This window comes from Sus scrofa, chromosome 13 (genome assembly GCF_000003025.6).
Source record: "Sus scrofa isolate TJ Tabasco breed Duroc chromosome 13, Sscrofa11.1, whole genome shotgun sequence".
NCBI classification, from domain to species: domain Eukaryota; kingdom Metazoa; phylum Chordata; class Mammalia; order Artiodactyla; family Suidae; genus Sus; species Sus scrofa.
In genome coordinates, this window is record NC_010455.5 from 145,772,855 (window position 1) to 145,797,775 (window position 24,921).

Genomic DNA, 24,921 nt, shown 5'->3' on the forward strand with positions numbered 1-24,921 from the left:
CAACAGAAGTTGTTGCAATTAGGCATTTGTTCCAATTCATGCCTTTAGATTAATCAAATACTATCAAAGTGCATGCACAAACAGTAATGCAGCAATAGCAGAGTGAAACTTGGAATCTACTCATTCTGTTTGTAATTTACAGGTGAAGCCTTTTGCTAACTGACACTAAAAGTTCAGTAAAATGTCTGTCCTTGGGTAAGAGTGAAGAGTTGCTGCTTGACACAGCATTGGATCTCTTGTAGCCAAAGAGAAACAGATACAATATGAGAAAGATTCTTACTCGGACACTTGTTTATTTATAGTTGAACATTCTCGACATCTGCTTGGCTAGCAATGTGCAAGGGTGTTGAGCAAAGAAAATACTGACAGTACCCAAATGCATGCTTGATATTAAAGCATTATACAGAAGGTTGCTTATTACAGAAGATGAATTAAGGCAAATACCAAGTAGATTTTACCTAGTATTAAATTCAATTTCTAATTCATTGAAATTTGTCATCAGTTAGGTTTTGTTTATTGATTGGCGGACTAATCCACTGAATTTCCCATTTTATCTCTGAATAGACTGGTAGGATGTTCAGACATTAGAATTTGTGATGGAAAGTGGGGATACTCTGCTTTACTGGGCAAGTTCATTAAGGGAAAAAAACTATATTACCTTAGCTACTAGATCTCAGGGACCAGCTATGATTTTTCTCTGTACATTTGCCAACAAGGTAAATGTGCCCAAACACATAAACATGCTATGTATTTCAATGTACATGTGAATTTTCATTAGAAAAATAAACTAGAGAGCAATTTTCAAGAATAAAGCGCCATAGAAATGATAAAGACTACCTCTAATAAGAATGACAATGTACCTCCCACTGTTTCTATGTGCAGAGTGCACCTGCTTTGACTTCACCGAGCTTGGTCAGGTCATGTGCATGAGATACTCTGAAAAAGTGAGGTTTTAAAATTAGTCCCCATTTCAGGTTTGTCTCCCTCAGCTGAATAATGGAGAAGTTAAGAACATGGGGCTCTGGAAACAGATCTTGGGTTGAATCAGCTCCATAATTACTGGTATATAACTTCAGTAAGACACTTAACTTGTTACTTACTTTCTTATCTGCAAAAATGGGGATAATAATAGCACCGATCTCCTTCAATGGGTTGTTAGGAGGTTTAAATAAGATAGTGCTTATAAACGTCAGATATAATTATCATTTTTTTTCAGGCAATATAGCAAGTCTGCCTTGAAGCCCCAAGCCAGAAAAGCTCTGGAGAATAGAGGTCAGGATGTAAGAATGAAAGTTTAGAGATGGGAAAGACAGGGATCTAAGATACAAGGTTGTGCAACTCTGCTATCAAGGTGTTTGGTTCTGGGTTTAGGAAAAATCATTTCTACCTAGAAATGACTACCCATATTAACTACCAATCATAGACAGATTAAATAAGACACAATTTGGACTTGGGAAGACACAAGATCAAGGCCAAGTTCAATAGCGTCCCCTACATTCTGTGTAATCTTGGGAAAGTTACTGAACCTCTGTCTCAGTGTTTTAATCAGTGTTTAATCTCAGTGTTTTAAGTAATAGTAAGATATCACTATCCACCTTCAAGGCTACCATAAATATTAAAATGAGGTACTTGTTATGTATTAGAGCCTGGCACACAAAAGCAGGCAGAGTGGTTGGTGACTACTGTCTTCAGAAGGAGGTTGAGAACTCAAGGTATTTTGTCTTTCTTGTCTATTTTTTGCTTAATTTGATATTCTTAAGGAAAAAGAACAAATAATTAAAACCCTGTAAATCTTAATGAATAATTTCCTCATAAACTCAATGGAAGCCTGGTATGGAACCAGGAGCCAAAACGACAGGTATTGTAGGCAGATTGTCATTGCACACTGAGGGACTGAATGTCAGCAAAGCACGATATTTGTCAGAGCTGATGGGGGACTGACCACACTCTGTCTCTTTGCTTTTCAAAGTAGATTATGTACTCACTCTAAGAGGTGCTAGAATAAAGTCTAAAGACTGTACAAAATTCAAAGGCTCATTAAAATTTGTAAGTAGTGTTATATATAATGATTCTTAAAAGAATAAGACCAGTAGTAATCTTCCAGTCTTTGCCTTCTCCACTTTTTCACCTCCCATCCACTCTTAACCAATACTCTTTGCTGAGGTCATCAGTAATTTCCCAATTTCCAAGTCCATTAGACCCTCTGCAATTGTAGTTTATTTGACCCCTTCACCTATTCCACTTGCCCTTTAAAAATAAAAGCTACACTATTACAAGTGCAATATGCCAGACATGATGTTAGAGCTGTGATTCTCAAAGGGTAGGGCAATTTTACCCCACAAGGGACATGTAACAATGTCTGGAGACATTTTTCTTCATTGTCACAAATTGGGGGAGGGAGAGTGCTACAGGCATCTTGTGGGTCGATGTCAGGGATATTGTTAAACATCCTACGATACACAGGACAGCCCACCACCACCACCACAACAAAGAATTATCCAGCCCCAGGTGTCAATAATGCCAGGACTTCACATATATAATTTTATTTGACCATCACAATAACACTATAGAGTGGGTATGATTATCCTCATTTTGTTGATGAGGAAACCAGGCTATCATTATACTTAGAGAGTGATTATTAAGTTAATGAATTCTTCAGGCTCTTTACTTCTCCTCCCTGAGACCAGTTTACTATCTGTGAGCATATCCATCAAAGGGAGAAAGAAAGGATAAAACCCAGCCCAGTACTGCATTACATAAGCAATTCTGGTGAAAAACTTAAAAAAAAAAAATCTAAGGAGGGAGGAAATTGAAACAATGAGCTGAGAAGTGGGGAGTAATCTAACATATCACTCATTTTCAGCTTTTATCTCCCACACCCACAACTCATCAGGAACTGCCTGGGCAACCAAGGCTCACCCCCACCTGCCACTCTAAAGAATCTAAGACCAGAGACAAGGCAATGCAAAAAATAAGTAAATCAGAAATTCATGCAATTAAGATTCTGGCATCAGGCTCAGAATTGATTTTCAGAGTTGAGGGTTTCCCTTCATATAATTAGTAATTGACACTCAGCTGTACTATTTTTAAGTAGCTGTCAAACCTCAGCAGAGTAAAATGTCCAGCAAGATCGTAACAAATATCCCAAGGTTTTATGCTTCCCTCCTACCTGACAGGTGAGATGAGGCTAAGACATCATTAGCCAACTGCAGGCCCTAGGAAAGAGTGCTTTCTGGCTACTGACTTCCCGCACAGCCAAGTTGCAGAAGGTGTTCTGAGACTGAGCCTGCCTCAAAGGTGAAAATATCCTTGAACAATCAGAAAGCATTGTATTTTTCCCAAAGCTCTTGGCAGCAGCAGTGCTATCTCTGGGGTAGCTGCTGCCCTTCTCTGAATAATGAGAAAATTATAATTATTATCAAAAATTATTATTATGCTGTAAAATATATTTAGTGCAAACAGTGTGCCAAGATAAAGAACAATTTTTTTAAACAATTCTTTGAATTCATTCCAAATCACTCACCCCTTACAATTATTTGTTCATTTTAACACTTTCACATCCCAGGCTGAAACATTCAAAATGAGATATAAAATGACAGCCAGGATTAGGCTAAACTCCTAATCGAAGGAAAGCTGTTAGCAGAATTGAGACCAAATCCTTGCCACCAAGCCAGCTTTTACCTCTGCCAGGGCCTGGAGCAAAGGATCCCATGAAGGCTCATATATTCCATGTTCTAAATATATTAGTTACAACCAACAGACCATTGAATGAAATGTTTGTTCCTTCTGCCTTGATAAAGTCATCTTCTTAACAATCTGGAAGGTCAGGTTTGAACTTAGGATTCCTGGGCTTTAAGAGTTACACACAAAACTGTGGAAGAGCAAGAGAAGCTGCCCTACTTCCCCTCCTGTCTGAGGGACTCTGTCTCCTTCTGTCGCCACCTCAGGCCACATCCAAGCTATTCATCTTGAGCTCCCCCAAAGAGCTACCCTTTTACAGTCCAGGAGTCCCATATATACATGGCACGGTGTTCCACCAGAATTACAGATCCAACATGAAGCCTATGCTGCCTGAGAAATAGACTCCAAGCAGTTTAGGCAGAGAATCTTGTGATCCTGATACCCAGAGTTCCAGAATGGGAGTGTGGATTCTTGGTGGAAATGCTCCTTGGCCCCATGGGAGGGCATGACCTTATCCTGTGGGGGGATATGACCAGATGGGGTCAGAATGGGGCCCTTAGAAGCACAGAACCTGGGACAGGAGTCACTCTTGCCAATCTCAGGGTCATAACTACAAGCTACAATCCTCATGCTTCCCCCAGCATATGGCTTTAATGCTACCTTAAATGCTGCCCTTGGCACACAGGTATGTCCATATTTTCCTTTAGGACATGGTGACTTTTGTTTCCCCACCCACCTCTGACACCACACAAACCTGGCTTTAAAATCCGAGTCCCTTCTGGCCCCAACAGGCTGGTGTCATAGGGACATGCCTTTCCCATTCTATGTCCAAAGTCCCCACAGTTGGAGGATTGGCTTTTCCCAGGGGGGTAGTGACATGATAGTTGCTATGGCTTTTGGATGCTAAAGGAGAGTGCTGGAAGGCCTGCGTGCTGGTTTTGCCACTTAGAAGCTGTATCACTTAAGATATGCTACCCATCTCTTCCCTACTCCAAGGGAAGGCATGGGACTAGGTCAGAGGTTGAAAACTGGTGATGCATGGATCATTTGCCCATGGCTGTGGAATTTCTGGAGGGAGATAGGAAACTTTATAAGCCTTAAAGACTTTTTTTAAGGGCCACACTTGTGGCATATTGAAGTTCCTGGGCTAGGGGTCGAATTGGAGCTGCAGCTGCCAGCCTACAGCTGCCACAGCCACAGCAACAAGGATCCGAGCTATGTCTGCCACTACACCACAGATCACTGCAACACCCACTGAGTGGGGCCAGGGATTAAATCTACATACTCATGGATACTCATTGGGTTCACTACCACTGAGCCACAATGGGAACTCCAAGACTTTTTAAAATTAGTAATGAATCTTTAAAATTAGGAGGTTTCAAATAAAATTCTACACATGGAATTTCCCTAAATATAAAAACCACCAAACTACTTCTAAATCCCATTCTCTTGAGATTTTTCTCCCACAACCCAGTGTCCCAAACCTACTGCGTCCTACTACATAAGATCCAAGAGGAAGAATGGGAGATTGAAGGAAGTGAAGAGAGACAGAGGCAGCCAGGGGAAAAGGCAATGGGGGCAACACCAGGTGGGAGGGAGGGAAGAAGGGAAGGCAGGCAGGAAGCCAAGAGAAGCAGGCCAGTCAGAGAAAAGGAATTAATCCCTACACAGTTTTCTGGGAGGCCGGCATGGCTGTCAATGTTTTACATATGTAACAGCTCATTTCATCTTCACAAAATCTCTAGGGGGCGAGTTCCATTATTCTCCCAATTTACAGAGGAGGAAAATAAAGCTCAGAGAGGGGAAGCAACATGCCCAAGGCCCCAGATTCAGGAAGTGTTAGAGCTGGGATTCAAATCCTGCCATGCCCCCAGCTCTCTCAGAGTCCAAGTGTGGCTCTTACAATGGCCCTGCACAGCCTCTCAACCTCACACCTTCCACGCTGCCCCTGCCTCACCTGACTCCATCCAGACGGGCCTCCCTGTTGTCCCTTCCACCTACCAGCTGCCCTGCCTTTGTACCTGTTCCTGCCATTCCTCCTGCCTGGATATCTGCATGGTTGGCTTCCTCAGGTCCCCCTGGTCATGTCTCAGCTGTCACCACCTCTCTGAGGGCTTCCTGCTCACCCAAGTTAAAACTTGCACTCAGACCCCCATCCCACACACACCATCCTTACCCTCTCCTCACTCCTTTCTCTAATTTACTGCTCTCTGAAATACCATCATCATTGAACATACCACACCTTTTATTTATCTTGTTTATTACTGTCTTCTCTAGAACAGAGGCTTCATGAGGGTGGAGATTTTTATCCCTTTTTTAATTGCTGTATATCCAGGCTTTAGAAAAGTGCCCAGCATATAGAAAGTGCTCTATAAAATATTTATTGGGAGTTCCTGTTGTGGCTCAGCAGATTAAAAACCCAACATAGTGTCTATGAGGATATGGGTTTGTAGGTTGCAGATGCAGCTTTGGATCCTGCCATTGCTGTGGCTTAGGCCGACAGCTGTAGCTCTGATCAACCCCTAGCCCAGGAACTTGCATTTGCTGCAAGTGCAGCCTTAACGAGAAAAAAGAAAAAAAAATATTGAAGCAATAATTCAAAAAATGTACCCAAGCAGCTAAGCTCCAAAGAGTCTGACTTGACATTGTTTTCAATCTCCTCCAGGAAACGTGCTGGGGTCACTCCTCTTCCTCTGGGCCATGGCGCCTCTTAGCCAACTGGGGGGCCACATCAACTCCACTTGTGCAGCAGAGAACACCACAGGGGCCAGCCGGGCCCGCCCGCATGCCTACTATGCCCTGTCCTACTGCACACTCATCCTGGCCATAGTCTTTGGCAATGGTCTGGTGTGTGTGGCCGTGCTGAGGGAACGGGCCCTACAGACCACCACCAACTATCTGGTGGTGAGCCTGGCCGTGGCGGACCTGCTAGTGGCCACCTTGGTGATGCCCTGGGTGGTGTACCTGGAGGTGAGTAAGCCACAAGTGCAAGCTACCCATGTGATCGTGCTTGTCATTGTCTTCCCTGAGCTCCTGGCATCAGGGGCTCAAACTGCCCCTTGCCATGATCTGGGTCTGGGGAAGGAGGCAGAGCTCCTGTCATTCTCCCTTGCATAAAGGAACTGAGGTCTGGAGAGCAGCATTAAATTAACCCAGCAGCTCTTACCCACATCAGGACCAGGGAGCTGGGGATGATTCTGTTCCCAGGCCTCCAGCATCCAGGTAACTGGAACTGAGTGATGGGACTCATCCTAAAAATGCTCCAGGTTACTCTCTGTGCCAGTCATATCCCAAAGACATGGGGGTTTGGTGGAGGCAGTCACTGGCTACCCTCATTGGTGTTTCAATGCATACAGGGGTGAGGATGTGTAGGAAACATGCAAGGGCAGAAGAATTTTTTTTTTTAATTTTTTAATGACTGAGAGGAAAAGAGAGAAAGAACAGTCTGCAAATAGATCAGACTTCTTCCTATGGTTCAGTTGCCCATTTTCCTCCTGGGTACCAGCTCTCCACAGACTCTGCTTCCAAAGGAACAGACCAGATTTATATTTTTGATGCCTCCATTAATAGTACAGAGCCCTTGCCAGTTAGATAATGCAGCAGACCCTGGAGAATTCTTCTGGAGAGAAACATTTCTTAAATTTGAAAGTGTTTTCATTTGAAAGTGCAAAACAAAGTCAGGAGGTGATCAAGACAAAACATCCATTTGCTAACAAGGAAATCGGGGTGCCTACACCTGTTCAAGAAACAGATATTCCTACCAGGAAGACATGCAATTACTACAGATTTAAAAAAAAAAAAAAACCTTAGTATACTATTAATATTTCTCCTCTGCACTGTGTATCATTCCAAAGAGGTATCCAATGAAGGCTCAAAATGATGCTATGATTAAGAGAAATTAAAATTCACCAAATTAATATCTCAGTTAATATTAATAGTGAAGATGACAGTTAATTAAGTATGACATATCACAGGAGAGCAAAAACTCTCAAACATAGACTGCTTAGGCGAATACCCGTATTAAAGAATGACTGGGAACTAAAATTAGACTTATGATCTCACCAGGGAGATATAAAGGGAAGAAATCCAGAAGATAGAAAAGAAAAGGAAAAGAATAAAAACAATGAGGCTGGCTGGGATCAATTTAAAGGCTAAGGGGCTATTCGGAGAAATAAATATACATTTATTTTTCCCAAGTAGGATGATCCTTATGGCAAAGGGCTTTGTAATTATCTTGACTTTTCTGTCAACCCAATTAGATGGAGACATCCTTGAAGTCAGAAGCTGGGTCTTAGTTCTTTTTTTTTTTTTTTCACGTAGCCCAGACACATTACCTGGCACATAATATGCGCTAAATAAATATTTGGCGTGCTAATGATTAAATGAGTCTGTTCTGCAATGTATGCATTATATGGGCAAGTCTTGCTTATATTGTCTGCAGCTACATCTATTGTTATAATGAACCATTTACTATTTTTTGATAATGATACTGAAAAAGAGAAGCAAATGAGATTTCTGTTCAAGAGTGGGGAAGATTATAGGTGCTACATCCCAGTGTGAGTGGATTAGTCATTGATTCAGAACATCATCACCCCCTCCTCAAAAGTGTTTCTGTCCATCCTTATATATTGCAATGATTCTTAAGTCTGCCAGGAGGATATACGTCAGAAAGATATGCAGGCAGAGGACCTTCACTCTAATAAGCATTTTAATTGCCTTAGAGATAAAGCCTGGCTTTTGGGGTCTGTAGCACAGCCACTCTAGGCACTCTTTAGCTGTCCATTTGTCATTGCTTCCAGGACTGGAGGAATCATATTGGAAAACCTCTGTAGATACTGGTATAGGAGACGGACATTGTGACTTTCCCATACTAGACACCTGTGGCGTCCCCTTCTAGCCACACCTGCCAATATGGATGGTGCCCCCACTCTACTGCTGAGTACAGAGGAACAGCTGAATCTGCAGAGGACCAGCAAGAAACCTTGCCAAAGACCTTAGTGGACTCTCTAAGGTTGTATCTAGGGGTTTTCCCCTGGAGAAGAGCTCTGATGGAGCTCTTCTTTTCCCTCATATAAACCAATATGCCCTCAGTCCAACATGTTATTTATAAGAGGTAAGTGTTCAATAATCAAGAGTATGGTCACAAAAGTCTGCAATCATACAAAAAAGATCTGGGGGAGCAGAGACATCTCTCCACCAGGAGATGAACTTTGGGATCTATTTTTGGTCCTATTCACTTGCTCCAAGGCTCTAGAAGATGGAATTTCATATCTTTGCATCACTTTCTCCAGAAGTCAATAAAAGAGAACATGACCTTAAGTAGCCATCATTAACAGATAGCCAGTTAAGGGTCAGGTCTCCCTATCCCACCCTAGTTGTATATTTTCCTTAGTCTTGCTTTCACCTTTCTCATTTTTTTAAAGTTTTACTGAAGTATAGTTGATTTACAAGGTAGTAATAATTTCTGCTGTAAACAAAACGATTCAGTTATACATATTCACACATCCGTTCGTTTTCAGATTCTTTTCCCACACAGATCATCAAAGAATATTGAGCAGAGTTTCCTGTGCTATATATCAGATCCCAACTGGTCAATCATTCCATACACCTCGGTGTACACATGCCAATCCCAAATCCCCAGTCCATCACTCCCCTTCCCCCACCTGTCCCCCACAAGTTTAAAATGCCTGCCTGCTTTCTGTGGATCTCAGAAAGCAGGTGCTTACTTTCTGTGGGTGCTTTAATGAGAGAAAGAGCACTCTGAGTGCTTAAAGAGATTGTGAATATATAAGTCCATGTGTCTTTGCTCAGATAAGAGCAAAGCGTTATCTCACTAATTTGTCCTAATGATGGCACGGTTTAAGTAGCTGGTCTAGAAATTACAAGATCAAACTGAAGAGCTCCCTTGAAAAGAGGAAAGGAGGCAGTGTGGACCACAGAAGCTACTGTAGGCTCAAAGGCCCCCAGGAGGACAGGACATACATGAGAAGAACACCATGAGGGGATGAAATTAGCTGTCAAATTCCCAGCTTCCTGTGTGTTGATTTCAATATATCCATCTTGTTTGAAGGGAATATTGGATCATATTGACCAGATACCTTCCTTCTAAGGAAAATTGACGCATAATACCAGATACCAATTTGTATAACTAAAGAATGTTTTGGCTGTGAATATTGGGAAATTTGATTCACTGTTGCTTAAACAAATCGGAGTTACTTTTCTCACATAACCAGAATTCTGGGGGAAGGAGTCCTGTTGGTACTGGTTCAGCAACCTCAGTTGTCATCAAGGACTGGACTCTCCCATTTTCCCCGGTCACCATCCTTGGCAAACTGACTCACCCCATCATGCTACTCACAAGAAGGCCACCATAGGCCCCAGCATCATGGCCGTATTCAAAAATAGGATGGGTGGAGCACCTAGAGATTCTCATACTAAGTGAAGTAAGTCATAAAGAGTAAATAAGTACCATATGATATCACTTACATGTGCGATCCAAAATATGGCACAAATGAATCTATTTACAAAACAGAAACAGATTCATAGACATAGAGAACACGCTCATGGTTCCCAAGGGGGAGGGTGAAGGGAGTGGGATGGACTGGGGGTTTGGGGTTAGTAGATGCAAATTATTACATTTAGAATGGATAAGCAATGATGTCCTACTGTATAGCACAGAGAACTACACCTAATCTCTTGGGATTGACCATGATGGACAATAATATGAGAAAAAGAATATATATATGACTGGGTCACTACACTGTACAGCAGAAATTGATAGAACACTGTAAATCAACTGTACTCTAGTGAAAAATTAAGAAGGGTGGGGACATCAGAGAAAAAAATAAGTAAATAACTCCCTGAAGTGGCCTGAAGCATCTCCCTAAAGGACTTGATTTATGTCCGATTGGCCAGAACTGGAACATAAGGCCACTTTCGGCTGCAAGGGAGGATAGAAAACACAAAGTGAAAATGTGAATTTTATTAAAAAGGAAGATGTGGGGGTGAGATAGGCAATAAAAGGTCATATAACATTGTGCTTCTGATGGAGTTCACTGGGATGAATGTTACTCTGATACAGGGTTGTGCTATGAGAAAGACTCAGAATTGGGAGTCAGAAGGCATGGAGTTAAATGAATAAAATGAGAGTGATGACTACACTTTATCGCATAGGGATGATTTAGGCTCGACTATCATCAACTGAAAAAAAAGTGCTTTACTAACGAAAAAGTATAATCCATAAAGATCTCAGTTAAGATATTTCTGGAGATCCCGTCGTGGCGCAGTGGTTAACGAATCCGACTAGGAACCATGAGGTTGCGGGTTCGGTCCCTGCCCTTGCTCAGTGGGTTAACGATCCAGCGTTGCCGTGAGCTGTGGTGTAGATTGCAGACGCGGCTCGGATCCCGCGTTGCTGTGGCTCTGGCGTAGGCCGGTGGCTACAGCCCCGATTCAACCCCTAGCCTGGGAATCTCCATATGCCGCGGGAGCGGCCCAAGAAATAGCAACAACAACAACAACAACAACGACAAAAAAAAAGACAAAAGACAAAAAAAAAAAAAAAAAAAGATATTTCTCATTGCAAGTAAAAAAAAAAACTTAACTCTGATTGACTTAAGCAATGAGTAGAATGCATTGGCTCTCATACCAGGAACTTTAAAAATGCTGTAGTGATGTGAACTGGGCTCCAGTTTTATTTCTCCGCTACAATTCTCTCAGCTCTGTCTTCTTCCATAAATTGGCCTTATCCAGAGGCAAAGGGTAAGCTATAGACCTCACCTGTGTACACCAAACCATTCACAGCAAAAGAGAAATATATAGCAAGAGAGAAAATCCATGTCCCAGAATTTGTAGTAGAACTGTCACCATTGGCCTGGCTCACAGCACACAATTTTCTCTGAACTAATCACTGGATAGAATAGTCAGTCTGGCATAGGATATGCACATGTACCTTCCAGAGAACACATCAGCTGCTCAGGAATCTCACGGATTCCCAGTGGAATTCAAAGGCAGTTGGAAAGAGGAAAGAAGACAGCCAGTGAGTATGCACCACAGTGGCTCTCCTGGTACCATTCTCATCACGAAGGCACACAGAACCCTGGGCCTGAGCAATATACAAAAAATGACTGGCAGGGGGCAGTCACTGACCTTCTTCAGTCTCTTCTGTCCTCAGGTCTAGTAGAGAAGTTGAGGATAAAAACCATGCAGGTGACCTCAGAGTAAGTTATATTCCAGAGGGCCCTGGCCTGACTGTCTCTTTAATTCAGTTTGCAGCATTTTCATGAAAATTCTTTTCTCTGCCATACCAAATAGTTCTATCTCAGATTCCCTCTCAAGTTTTTAATTTCCTGCTTTAGAAGCTGCAGTCGGTTTGGCACTCCCTCTCCAAGCACAAACATCCCATTCTGTTCCACTCAGTTAAGCACCTTTTGTGATGTTTAATGCCCTTGTATCAAGGCAGAAAGGCAGCCTAAGCAGCCAGGGGAGCATTCAGAATGTTAAACTCAGAGTACTTTGGTTCCAATGTGGACTGGAGAAAAGATTTGAGATTTAGGTAATATAGACAAGCAAAAAAGTGTCAGGTAGGTTCAGGCTGGGATACTCACTGCAGAGAGCATGATGGAGGTCAGATAATGATGACAGTAAAGACCAGCACTGTGTTAGGGAGAGAGATGCCTTTGGACCTTGTAATGATATTGATGATTAAAAATAAAGACTTTTTAAAGGAGACGTTTATTGCTGTTCAAAAAACCCCAGGTGATAGCAATTTAAAAGTTCCCAACTGGAAAACAAAAACAGGAAATTCTTAGTCTCTTCACCAAAGCCTGGATTTTGATGACAGTCATAGACTATGAAAGCTGGAAGGGCTTGGAGATTATTTCTGCAGTTGCTTCTAAAATGTCATCCAACCTCAAGAAATTTCTGGCCACATTATAGTGAACAGGATTCTGGATGGGCCTCAGAGTCTGCATTTTAAAAGAGCTCCCCACAGTTCTGTTGTGGCACAGTGGATTAAGGATCTGGCATTGTCAGCGGCTTGCTGTGGCTCAGGTTCAATCCCTAGCCCAGGAACTTCCACATGATGTGGGCGTGGCCAAAAAAAAGAACTCTCCCATGATTCTCATGCACCTAAACTTTGAGCAGTTCTGAACTAAACCTTCATTAGGAGAGCTGCTTGTTCAAAATTCCAGCTGTTGGTCTACCCAAGATCTACCAAACCAGAATTTCCAAGGGTGGCCCTAAGGTCTATGGCAATTATAATAAGCCCTTAGTCCCAGGCCCACTCTCATCCTAACTGATTTGTGCAGCCAGCTGGCCATCTGCTACAAACTGACATGGAGGAGCCACAAATCTGTAAAACCATATTTCACAGATGAGGAAAGTGGGATTCAGAGAAAGGAAAAAAATCTTTATTTATTACCCTATCTTGCCCTATAGCAATTCCCTCCTCCCAAAAAAATAAGATAGAGAAAGAAAAAGAAGGGAGGGAGGGAGGGAGGGAGGGAGGGAAGAAGGGAAGAAGGAAGGAAGGGGGAGAGGGAGGAAGGAGAGAAAAAGAGAGAGAGAAAGAAAGAAAGGAAAGAGAGAGAGAGAAAGTCCAAATGTGGCAAACAAAAATGGAGTGAAGAGGCTAATCAGAGAAATAATTCCATCTTTGCCCCTTGGATGTCTTCCCCCAAACAACTAAAAAGCCATCTCTTAGAGTAGGGGTTCTTAATCTGAGAAGTCCGTGAACTTGGATATAAATAAAATTACTTCTTTATTTTTACTAAACCGAAATTAAGCACTTCTTTCAATTATGAATGGCAGCATCAACTCCCAGCAGAACTCCTTTGTGTCACCAGTTGAAATCACAGATATGTATATCCTCAAATCACATTACAGTTTTTCCAGACACTAAAATACCATTGGCACTTATCAGTGCTTTGAAACATAGGAATTTGGTTTTTTTTTTTTTTAAAGTATCGTTCATTTACAATGTTCCTTCAATTTCTGCTGTATAGCAAAGTGACCCAGCCACCCATAAACACCCCCTTTTTTTTTTTCATTTTCCATCAGGTTCTTACCCAAGAGACTGGATACAGTTCCCTGTGCTGTAGCAGGACCCCATCCCCCATCGGTTCTAAATGCAACAGTCTGCATCTACCAACCCCACTCTCCTGTCTCTACCTCCTCTACCTTGGCAAACACAAATCTGCCCTTCATGTCCATGATCTGTTTCTGTTTTGAAGATAGGTCGTTTGTGCCATATTTTAGACTCCACGTATAAGTGATATCATAAAGTGTTTGTCCTTTAGTTTTGGACCTGCCCCTAAATCTTATCATTTAATGCATTATTATTATTGTCATCATTATTTATTATTATTATTTAATGCATTATGATTATTATCATCACATATTTTAATTTTTATTAGTATCACATATTTTTTAAAGCGTTGCTGTATTTTGATGTAATTGGTATCCTTTGTGATTCATTGTATTTTATTTTATGCATTTAGAAAGCTTCTTCTGAGAATGAACCATGAGGTCAAAGGGATCCATGGGATAAAGAATGCTTAAGGAGCCCTAGGGACAAGTATTTCTGAAGATAAAGTCATGCCCCCTCCTAACACCCCCTAGACCAGGGGTTCCCAAACCTCCTAGGCAGCAAAAATCACTGAACTGACTTACTATTCTGAGTGGGGCCTAAGAAGCATTTTTACAAGAGCTTCGGGTGATCTGGGAAATGCTGCCTTATCAGTAAATTTGGGAAATGCTGCCTTAGGCTGTGTCTGTTGAAAATCAATACCCAGCTTTAGTACCTGAAGTCATTCTCTTGCTTCTCCCACCTTCTGTGTTGCCAAAGGGAGTTAGTTCTATTCATTAGCAAGTGAGAGTAATACCACCTGGCTGCTGTAGAATTCTGAAGTGAGTTATTCATTAAAATTTAGGAGAAAGGTAGAATCATGTCTCTAAAAAGCCTTAAATCAATCAGATTTTTTTTTTGCTTTTGCTTTTCGTCTGCTTTAATTTCAGACATCACTTTACCTTTCATGTTTTCCCAACACTCTGTACCCTTGTCACTGTCAGCACTTATCACATCCCATCGTAGTTATTTCCTTAGTGTCTATCTCCTGGGCCCTCAATTCCCCCGTTCCCACTCACATAGGACTACCCCTAACACACGCACACACACTCACACTCAAGCACACACATATACACACACTATAGTATGACGCCCTGGGGACAAAAACAGATGTAACTGACCTCAGTACACCAACCCCAGTAAAGTATCTGTCCTATAGTGGGCACTCCAAAAACACCAGATGTGTGGATGGACAGATGGACAGATGCCAACTCCTTTCCCTCCTAAGATATGAGAATGGAGTTAAATTGGACACTTCCCAGAAGCAGCGTGTCAAGGTGCTGATCTCTGAGAGGCAAACAAGAGAAATGGTTAATATTAAGGGTTTGAAATTCCAGCTCCTTTTACTAGTCATGTGTCCTTTGGCAAATTCTTTGACCCCTCCCAGGTTCTATTTCTTTATCTATAAATTGGAAATAATATTTACCTCATTCGGTTGCTGTGAGAGTTACTTAGCACATTCTTGGCCCTTTCACCTCTTTATTGATTGCTCACTATTATTTACTTGGTGTGGAAGACCCCAGTTTGGGGAAAAAAAAAAAAAGGATTTCCATTACATATCCCGCCAATTAGAGATTCATCTTGTCGAGTAAGCTCCGGGGAAGGCCAAGTGATGGCACCTTAGCGGGAATTACTTAAATCAGCTAATCAGACTGTTTTCTCCTTGACACTTAGCTGAGATCAAGGAGAGAATGGGGATTTTGCTGGCAGAAGTGGAGACAGGAAAAGAAGATAGCCAGTACGGGGTAGCACAGTGGGGGCCTGGAAACCAGAGGACAGCTGGAGGGCTTTGGCCTTCAGGGGCTCAAGAAACCAGAGACCAAAGAAACCTGCCAGGTGAATACTTTTACTAGGTCCCAGAGTCAGCAGTCCCCACTGTTTTGCGCTGTTTTTCTGCAACCCTGGGATACAGGCAGTCAGAAAGAGGGGTGTCATTCCCTAAAAGAGGGATGATGTGGTCTGTCACACACAAATTCTTCATTAGCACATGGCTTTCTCCTTCCCCTTTGTGTCCACCCACTTCCATCCCTTTCCAACTGCTGCCTGCTCCTCCCTGACACCCCCATAGCAGGCTGCGGAACAACCTACACTCCAGTCCCCCTTCTGCCTCTACTGGCCATGGCACCCTGGCTGAGGTGCTGAACCTCTCTAAGCTGCAGTCTCTTTCTCTGCAATGCAGATAACAACAGCCCTCTCTCACAGGACAATAATCAGCAATAGAACCACGAACGTAAAGTGCATTGCAGACATGGAACAATTCCTAAGCATTCAATAAAGAGTAATTCTTAGTATCCACACAGATTATGTCTGAGACAATTCATTCTTTCGGAATAAATTTGCAGGTTTGGGCACTGCTCTAGGAGCTGGGATGCAGCAGCAAATAAGTAAAAGTCCCTGATCCTATTAGGTTAAGTCGCAGTCATTTAATCTCCTATCAAATAAGCATATAATGTACCATCGAAAAGCTTTAAGAGCGGGAGTTCATGTTGTGGCTCAGCAGTAACAAAACTGCCTACTATCCATGAGGGTGCAGGTTTGATCCCTGGCCTCACTCAGAGGGCTAAGTGTCTGACATCTGCCATGAGCTATGGAGTAGGTCGCAGATGTGGCTTGGATCCTGCACTGCTGTGGCTGTGGCATAGGCCGGCAGCTACAGCTCTGATTTGATCCCTAGCCTGGGAACCTCCATATGCTGCACATGTGGCCCTAAAAAGAAAAAAAAAAAAAAAAAGCTTTAAGAGAATATACAGTTTTTTAAAAAAATCAGGTATCAAATTATCAGCGTCTAAAGTTTCAAAGTTACTGAAAGGGTCATGTGGGTCAGTGACACATAGATTGAGATCTCAATAAATGTTAGCTTGTATTAACAATAAGAATCTCACAATGACTTCTAGTTATTTTATTCAAATACTTGCCTCTCTAGTTAAAAGTTCTTCAAGGACAGGGTCTGAAGACGTTTTTTAAAACCTCTTAAAAATACATAACATACCCTCCATGAACAAAGTATTAGGAACTTCACAAGCACTTGCTTTATGAATGAGTAAAGACATCCAACAAGCACTGGAGTTTGCTACCGTTCTAACTGTCCTGTCTCACCTACACTGTCCCCCAGCAACATACACAAAGAGGCACTCACGATTTTGTACCCAAAAATGGGTTTTCCTCAATTTAAGACACAAGTTGCATAGTAGACATATGTTAAGAGATCTGGTATACAAAATTCACCTTTTGAATTCGTGGCACAGTGGAAACGAATCCGACTAGGAACAATGAGATTGCAGGTTCGATCCCTAGCCTTGCTCAGTGGGTTGAGGATCCAGCATTGCTGTGAGCTGTGGTGTGGGTCACAGACATGGCTTGGATCTGGCATTGCTGTGGCTGTGGTGTAGGCCAGCAGCTGTAGCTCCAATTGGACCCCTAGCCTGGGAACTACCATATGCTGTGGGTGTGGCCCTAAAAAGCAATCACTCACTCAATCAATAAATCAGTCAATAATAAAATTCACCTTTTGCAAGAAGTTTTTATTGCATTCGACTGTCCTATGGACTAAGCAAAAACATCTATTCTGGCTCCCTTAAATCAGTGTGTTATGACTGTATACGTCCCTTTTAAAAAGCTTTTCATTCTCAGAATTCCTACAAATTTATATTGGGTTTTATTTATATAGAGTCAAATTGCTGAACTGAGAGAGGGAAAGTAAATCTATAACTAAAGGAACAAAAATGATGACTTCATCACTGGTTTGAACTTTGCATTATTGCTTTTAAACAAAATATTTTTAGTCAGAGTTTCTCATAATAGAGCCTAGAGATGACCAAATATAGGGAGAAAATCAAATGCTGAAAAGGAAATAAATCCAAGGGGACAGAAGTTATTAGGGAAAGGGAAAGAGAGAAAGAGGCTTCCAGAACTTTGCATTAGTACCATAAAACAAAGCTGTACAGTAAAGTAACCTTGTGATTTAACAAGAGCCTTGGATGAGAAAAATTAGACCAAGGAACAAAACCATCTTGATAAACTATTATTTGCTCTGTTTTTCCCTAGAGAAGCTACTTCAGAGGCTATAGAACCTGGTTTCACTCCCCTTTCTCTCAAATATCTACCGGGCCCGCCCAGAAGGGATATCATGAGCACACAGTTATAGCCTGGGGTAACAAGCTTCACAGATTTCCCCTTGAAAACCATAGTCCCCAAGAATGGCACCCTAGAGGCAAGGAGCTGGCAAATGCACAAAAGCCTCGGGCCCAAGAATGGCATTGTGGACATTCTGAAAGTGAGTCTCCCTGATATATCTCTCTGGCTCAATTAGGATACATTAAAAAAATTAAATTAAATAGAAATGTGCTAGAATATAAATTAAAGATGTGGTAGAGATATGCAATGGAATATTACTCAGCCATAAAAAAGAATGAAATAATGCCATTGGCAACAACACGGATGGACCTAGAAATTATCACACTAAGTGAAGTTAGTAAAAGACAAACATCACATGATATCACTTATATGTGGAATCTTAAAAAGGGATACAAATGAACTTATTTGCAGAACAGGAACAGACTCACAGACTTTTGAAAAACTTATGGTTACCAAAGGGGACAGAGGAGGGGAGGGGGATGGACTGGGAGTTTAGGACTGGCATATGCATGCTGAGGTATACGGAATGACTGGCCAACAGGGACCTGCTGTATAGCACAGGAAATTCCATATTTTGTGATAATGTATGTGGGAAAAGTATCTGAAAGAGAAAGAATGCGTGTACATATATAACTGAAGCACTTTGTTGTACAGCAGAAATTATCACAACCGTGTAAATCAACTATACTTCAGTAAAACTTTAAAAAATGAAAAAAATAGAACATAGATTAAATTACCTAATTTCTTGATTTATTTCTAAGTGCTCCAAGGAGGAGTTATGGAGCTTAGAACACACGTGTAAATGCAGGAGGTCATCCTCACTGGTTCTGTGAGTAGTAAATCTGGCTCTGTGAGGATCTGGCCCCCTTTTTCAAAGCCTTGGACACACCTTTCCCCCCACATCTTGGTGAGAGGACCATGGTGTCAAAGGCAGGCATACTGGCACAGATTTATTTTACATAGGCTCTTACAGATGTTGTTAAAGCTTCCACGTTTTAAAACCAGAAGCCTGATGGATTTTCATTTTGGAGGTGAGTTTTATGCAAAATGTGCTCTCAGCTTATTTCCTGATACATGGTGAGCTCTCCACTGGGTGGAAGGCTTTGGAGAGGCAGTTTTGGCACAGTGCACACATTTGGCATTCAGCCAACGTCTTTTACTACCAGTTGTGCATTGACGGGCATATCACTTAACCATGATGAGCTTTAGTTCCCTCCTGAGTTTGAACTGTATCAGTGATTCGCAAAACTTTAAAAATGAAGATTCACAGCCCAAAGATCTAGAGACTGTGACTCGGTAGGTTTAGGGAGGTGTTCAAAATTCTCCATCTTTGGAGTTCCCGCTGTGGCGCAGTGGTTAACGACTCTGACTAGGAACCATGAGGTTGCAGGTTCGATCCCTGGCCTTGCTCATTAGGTTAAAGATCCGGCGTTGCCGTGAGCTGTGGTGTAAATTGCAGACGCGGCTCGGATCCCGCTTTGCTGTGGCTCTGGCGTAGGCCAGTGGCTACAGCTCTGATTTGACCCCTAGCCTGGGAACCTCCATATGCCGAGGGAAGTGGCCCTAGAGAAGGCAAAAAGACAAAAAAAAAAAAAAAAAAAAAAAACTCCATCTTTAATACACACCCCACTGTGGACCACATTTTGAAAAACACTGAACTAATAGATTTGGAAGATCCCTTCCAGCACGAACATTCTGTGAAATTGTCCTTTCTTTGGCAACCAACCCTGGTCAGCCTGACATTCCCTCGATGGTTACCTACCCTTGGGAGAGCATGTCTGCGTCTGTGCAGAGCAGCCTACGGAAGGTGGTGGAGTTGATTGGGTTGTTGTCCCTTTGCTGGGGGAAAACTAACACCCTTGTCTCTGATGCCCAGGTAACAGGTGGAGTCTGGAATTTCAGCCGAGTCTGCTGCGATGTTTTCGTCACCCTGGATGTCATGATGTGTACAGCCAGCATCCTGAACCTCTGTGCCATCAGCATCGACAGGTAAGGCTGGGCTTCCCTTCCAGACTTAGGAGAGAGGTGGTCTAGATCAGGTGGTGAGGGAAACCACATAGAGAAATTACTCTGGCTGTATTCGAGGCACAGGCTTTGCATCTGAGGGCAATGGGGTCACTGGGGTCACTGGCAAGTACAACTTGTCACTGGGACATTTTCTTTTCTCTCTTTTTCTTTTCTTTCTTTCTTTTTATTTTTTTTTTTTTTGTATTTTGTCTTTTGTCTTTTTAGGGCCACACCCTTGGCATATGGAACCTCCCAGGCCAGGGGTCAAATCAGAGCTATAGCCACTGGCCTACACCACAGCAAAAGCAACACCAGATCCAAGCTGCGTCTGCAACCTACACTACAGGCCACAGCAACGCCTGATCCTTAACCTACTAAGCGAGGCCATGGATTGAACCTGCGTCCTCATGGATACTAGTCAGGTTCATTAACCACTGAGCCACAATGGGAACTCATCTCTTTTTCTTCTAAACCATGGTTTGTAGATGAGAAACTCCTGTGACAGGAGAGAACTAACCATAGGCTATAGGCTTTCCTTTCCCCCAGCTCCCTAAAAGAGGATTCTGGGTTTGCTTTTCACTCACCATCCTTGGTGCTCTTATAATTCCTAATTTTTTATGGGGTAGGGGGACAAGGAGGTGAGCTGAGCTGACATGGTTCAAGAAAATGTTGCTGTTGCTATTTTGTTTGTTTTTGGCAAAGGGAGGAAGACAGGGAGGAGAGCCAAAGACCAAATGGGGAGAGAAGAGCTTGGGAGTATTTGTGAGGAGAGAGAGGGGAGTGGATGGGGGAGAAAAGTAATTTTAGAAAATGTGGCCATGACCTATTTATTTCCTTCAATAGAGTTTAAGAAAACCAAGTAACGAATGACGGTCTTTAGAATTGCCTTTTGGCTGCTGGAGTGGATTTCTGTGATTTTGACATGACCCTGTGTGTTCCACCAGAATAACATCACTTTCCATTCCTAAGGATGTACTGCCCCAGCTCTGGGGACCTCTGGTCCTCACTTCCCCTCTCTTTCCCTTTCCCCTGCCTTAGTCAGATCTGCCTTGGCTCCCACAGATATCTCCGGCCCAGGGAGCACCCTGGGGGAGGGAGGTCACCTATGGCCTCTGTTGATGGTCAAGAGTCTCCAGTAGCCCCTTCTCTGAGGCCCCATTCACCTCTTCTCTTCCAACACTCTTTGCCCCAGGAATAGTATCTCTTCACTCCATAGCTCTAACAGGTGACCCCAAAGAAAACCTGCCATCTATTGAGAATTTACCGCTTTGTGCTAAGGCATGTCAAAGCCTTAACTCGTTTCTTTTCACAGCAACTCTTCAGTGATGGTATTATCTTCATTTTCAGCTTCTAAGAATAGTTAAGGAATGTGCCCAAAGTCACACAGCTAGCACGAAGCTGTGCCAGGATTTGAATTCATGTTCACCTGGCCCTGAGTTAATCATCTTAGGCTTTGTGCCAAGCCTTCTCAAATCTTCAGCTACACCCCAAATTTCCCCCCTGATTTCCAGTCCATGTTACCTCCTGGATATACCACTGGCTCCTACAAGGCAAAATGTTAAAGACCAAATCATCAAGCCATCCAAGCACCAAACCATCTTCACTTGGTGATCTCTCATGGGCCAAGTGGTTCTCCTGGAATCTTGCATTTTGTTCCACTCCTCCCTCTTCCTCATCTCCCACAATAAGCAGTCTAGGCTCATAGACTCTTATTTCTGAAATGTTTTCTAAATGGGCCCCATCTTCCCTCTCTTACTGCACCTGCTTATTTTAGGCTCCTATGACCCCTCATCTGGGCTTCTACCACAGCCTCCTAACTGGCTCTTGAACCACTCTCAGAATTATTCCCCCAGAAGTAAAACCCAAACACCCACTGCCCCACTCAAAATGCTTCAGTGTCTCCTTGGCCTGCAGAATAAAAATTAAAGCTACCTTTACAGCCTAAGAGTCAGAGTTTTCCACAATATGGCCTCAATCTACCTTTTTAATCTCATCTCCTTTTGGTTGCCCTTTAGCTCTCTCATGCTCCAAGGCCCACCACACTAGGTCCCTTTCGTGAAGCCCTTCCAAATGCCTACAACATAATTCAGTCTCCCCTGAACTCTCATGGTGCTTCCACTGTGACCACATTATAGCATCTCCAGGCCGCCTTTTGCTAAGTCTTACTGCAGGTCCTCCTCACTTCCCTAGTGTGACATTCGTGTGACCCTATGACTGTCCATGTCAACAGCCCTAAACATCCCTGCATGTGTGTGACCAAATAATGGACATGAAAACCCTACCCTCTAGTGACACTGCAGACCAACTAATCAACTCGATGGTCTTTTGACTTTTATCATGTGATTGGCTATCACTTGACCAGCAGGACTTGACTGGCTATCCTGAGAAGGAAAATTAAAGATTGTGTCCATAATGGAATACCATTAGAGAATGTGCTAAAAAATAAAGGGATACAGTTGCATAACTCTGTAAATATACCCCCCAAACCTCACATTCATTTATTTTTATTTATGTATTTATTTATTGTCTTTTGTCTTTTTAGGGCCGCACCTGCAGCATATGGAGGTTCTTAGGATAGGGGTCGAATTGGAGCTGTAGCCACCAGCCTATGCCAGAGCCACAGCAATGAAGGATCTGAGCCGCATCTGTGACCCACACCACACCTCACAGCAACACCAGATCCTTAACCCACTGAGCAAGGCCAGGGATTGAACCCAAGTCCTCATGGATGCTAGTCGGGTCTGTTAACCACTGAACCATGATGGGAACTCGGTCACACTGATTTATATACTTAGATGAATTGTGTGGTATGTGAAGTATATCTCCATAATGCTATTAAAAAGTGAAGAGAGGTGTGCCCTTGTGGTGCAGTGGGTTAAGGATCCAATGTCATGGCTACGGTGCAGGTTTGACCCCTGGCCCAGGAATTTCCACATGCCTTGGGCACCGCAAAAAAAAAAAAAAAAAAAAAAAAGGTGAAGGAACAGTTGTGGATTTTATAATATTTTTAGCTCTCTGAGAATAGAACTCTTCCAACAACATCTACATCTTTTGTGTGATTTCAGGATATTTAGTACCCATTTTCGAAAATATGTTATTTACAGAAGTAACAGCCTGCATCTGGTTTGTTACATCATCACCTCCAACACCCCAAACTACCATATCATCCTGGCTCTTCATCACCTGTGAATCTCCTCGTGCTGCCTATGACAGAGCCTTTAACGAGGAATAGTACATTGAATTCCACAGCCCCTGCCTGATGGTAGCCAATGTTTATACCACGACATGCACCTTCAGAAAAGACATGAGAGAGTAGATCAGGTCAGCCTTGGAGGAGAGAGGGAAGAGCTGTCCCAAGAGAGCTTCTAGGACAGGCTCTGGGATAGCAGCCCCACCCCCAGCCTTCTAGTTCCAACCCTACTCTCTCTCAATTATCTTTGAAATTGTGCCTATCCATTCCACTCGTACACATTTACACATCTAGGGCTGGCAGGTGAGACTGTGCAAGTTGTGTTCCGACTGGAGCGTGGGAAGACTTGAGTAAACCAAGAGTGGGCACCTTTTTGCAATTCACCAGCCTGGAAAGGGTATCTTTTTCTAACTTACCCCAAAGCACCATTTTGCTGACAGTAGCCATGCTTAACACACACTTGTACTTGCACCTCTTAAAATACAACACACAAGAACAAACCTTGAATTGGATCTGGTCCTATCCAGGGAGAACTCCCAGAATGCATGGCGCTCACCTACCTGCAATCTGAGGAACAAGTCCCACCTTAGACCCCTGTGGACAAGGATGCTTCCTTCTTGGCTTGTTGGTCTACACGAACCAATCCTCACCAGGCTTCAAATGGAGCCTCCTCCCTCTCCTAGGAATGAAAATAGGCCTTGGAAAAGCTGTCTCCATTATCCTTCGCAGCAGTTTGCAGTACACGGCATTAAATTCTGTTCATGGGATGCCAAATAGCCAGTCAATTCATTAAAAATGCAGTCATTCATGCAGACCTTTGGTCTTCGTACAATGCTAGTCACCCATCTGACAAACTTGACCAAATGGATTCAGCATTTTTTGGTCATGAAGCCCTGATCTGTAATAACAGGGTGGTAAGAGATAGGAAAGAAAAGAAAATGATAAAAAGGGTTTTTGAAAGCAAGTAATACTATTGTCATTAGATTCTCAGGCATAGCTCTGGAGGCTGGGATTAATGCAGCCTTTTCTTTTTTAAAAAGCAGAGTGGGTGAGCACAACCCCCCATCTCTCCCTTGGCTCCTTGCCTCCCAGTGGGCCAGCCCCCTCCCACCGCATCCTGGGTCAGAACTAACACGAGGAGAGGGCTGAGAAAGTGTCAAAGGAGGAGGACACGATCGGAGCGGTGAGAATTCGAGTCCTCCGCAAGCAAGGAGCCCCGGGAATAATGCAACCAAATTCATTCACCAGGGAGTTCTTTAAGTGGCTCTCAAATGGCACCCATCACACAGGCAAGCCTCCGCGTCTTTGCAGCGAGCACAATAGGTACCAGATGAGTCACAGGCACCTTGGATTTTTCGTTTGCATCTAAATAAGCACTTTATATTTGCAAGGGGCTTTCCAGTCATTTGCAAAAAGCTTTCTCCTTCAACAATTCCACTAGGGGAGTCCACAGAACTAAAGATTTATTGAGCCCCCTGTCTGACCAAATAAAAGGTGGTGAAAAGCAGCCCTCACCGAGCCTGGGGCTCATTAAACCCAGGCGGGGAGTTAGACTCAGGCCCTCCCACCAGCCCAGCCTCCTTCCTCCCCCTCTGCAGCTTCCTCTGGAGGCACTCTCGCCAGTTCCCCCACACACACACCTCCCTCCCCAGGATAGAGCTCCAGGCTGAGGTCACCTTCTACAGGGATCCTAAGACTCTCAGTAGAGTGACAAGCCCATGAACCCCAGTCCCAGAACTGAGAGTCAGAAGGGGCATCATAGTTTAATTCATTTGTGCAGAAA

At 43.0% G+C, this 24,921-nt stretch overlaps 2 protein-coding genes across 5 annotated transcripts in view; one reads left to right on the plus strand and one right to left on the minus strand.

The window, feature by feature from the left end:
- TIGIT (T-cell immunoreceptor with Ig and ITIM domains) overlaps positions 1 to 24,921 on the minus strand; it is a 125,379-nt gene that overhangs the window by 99,209 nt on the left and 1,249 nt on the right. Inside the window, exon 2 of one of the 2 annotated variants that reach the window (XM_003358804.4) lies at positions 23,699 to 23,817. The gene's annotated coding sequence lies outside the window, so the exon portion shown is untranslated. Of the gene's footprint in view, positions 1 to 23,698; positions 24,037 to 24,921 lie in introns of both variants that reach the window. The other variant, XM_021070349.1, reaches the window with a different exon arrangement.
- DRD3 (dopamine receptor D3) overlaps positions 1 to 24,921 on the plus strand; it is a 48,704-nt gene that overhangs the window by 3,561 nt on the left and 20,222 nt on the right. For all 3 annotated transcript variants that reach the window (XM_021070345.1, XM_021070346.1, XM_021070347.1), the window contains exons 3-4: positions 6,347 to 6,651; positions 19,818 to 19,930. In XM_021070345.1, the coding sequence (XP_020926004.1) occupies positions 6,382 to 6,651; positions 19,818 to 19,930 (383 nt within the window). In that variant the 5' untranslated portion in view covers positions 6,347 to 6,381. The remainder of the gene's footprint in view (positions 1 to 6,346; positions 6,652 to 19,817; positions 19,931 to 24,921) is intronic.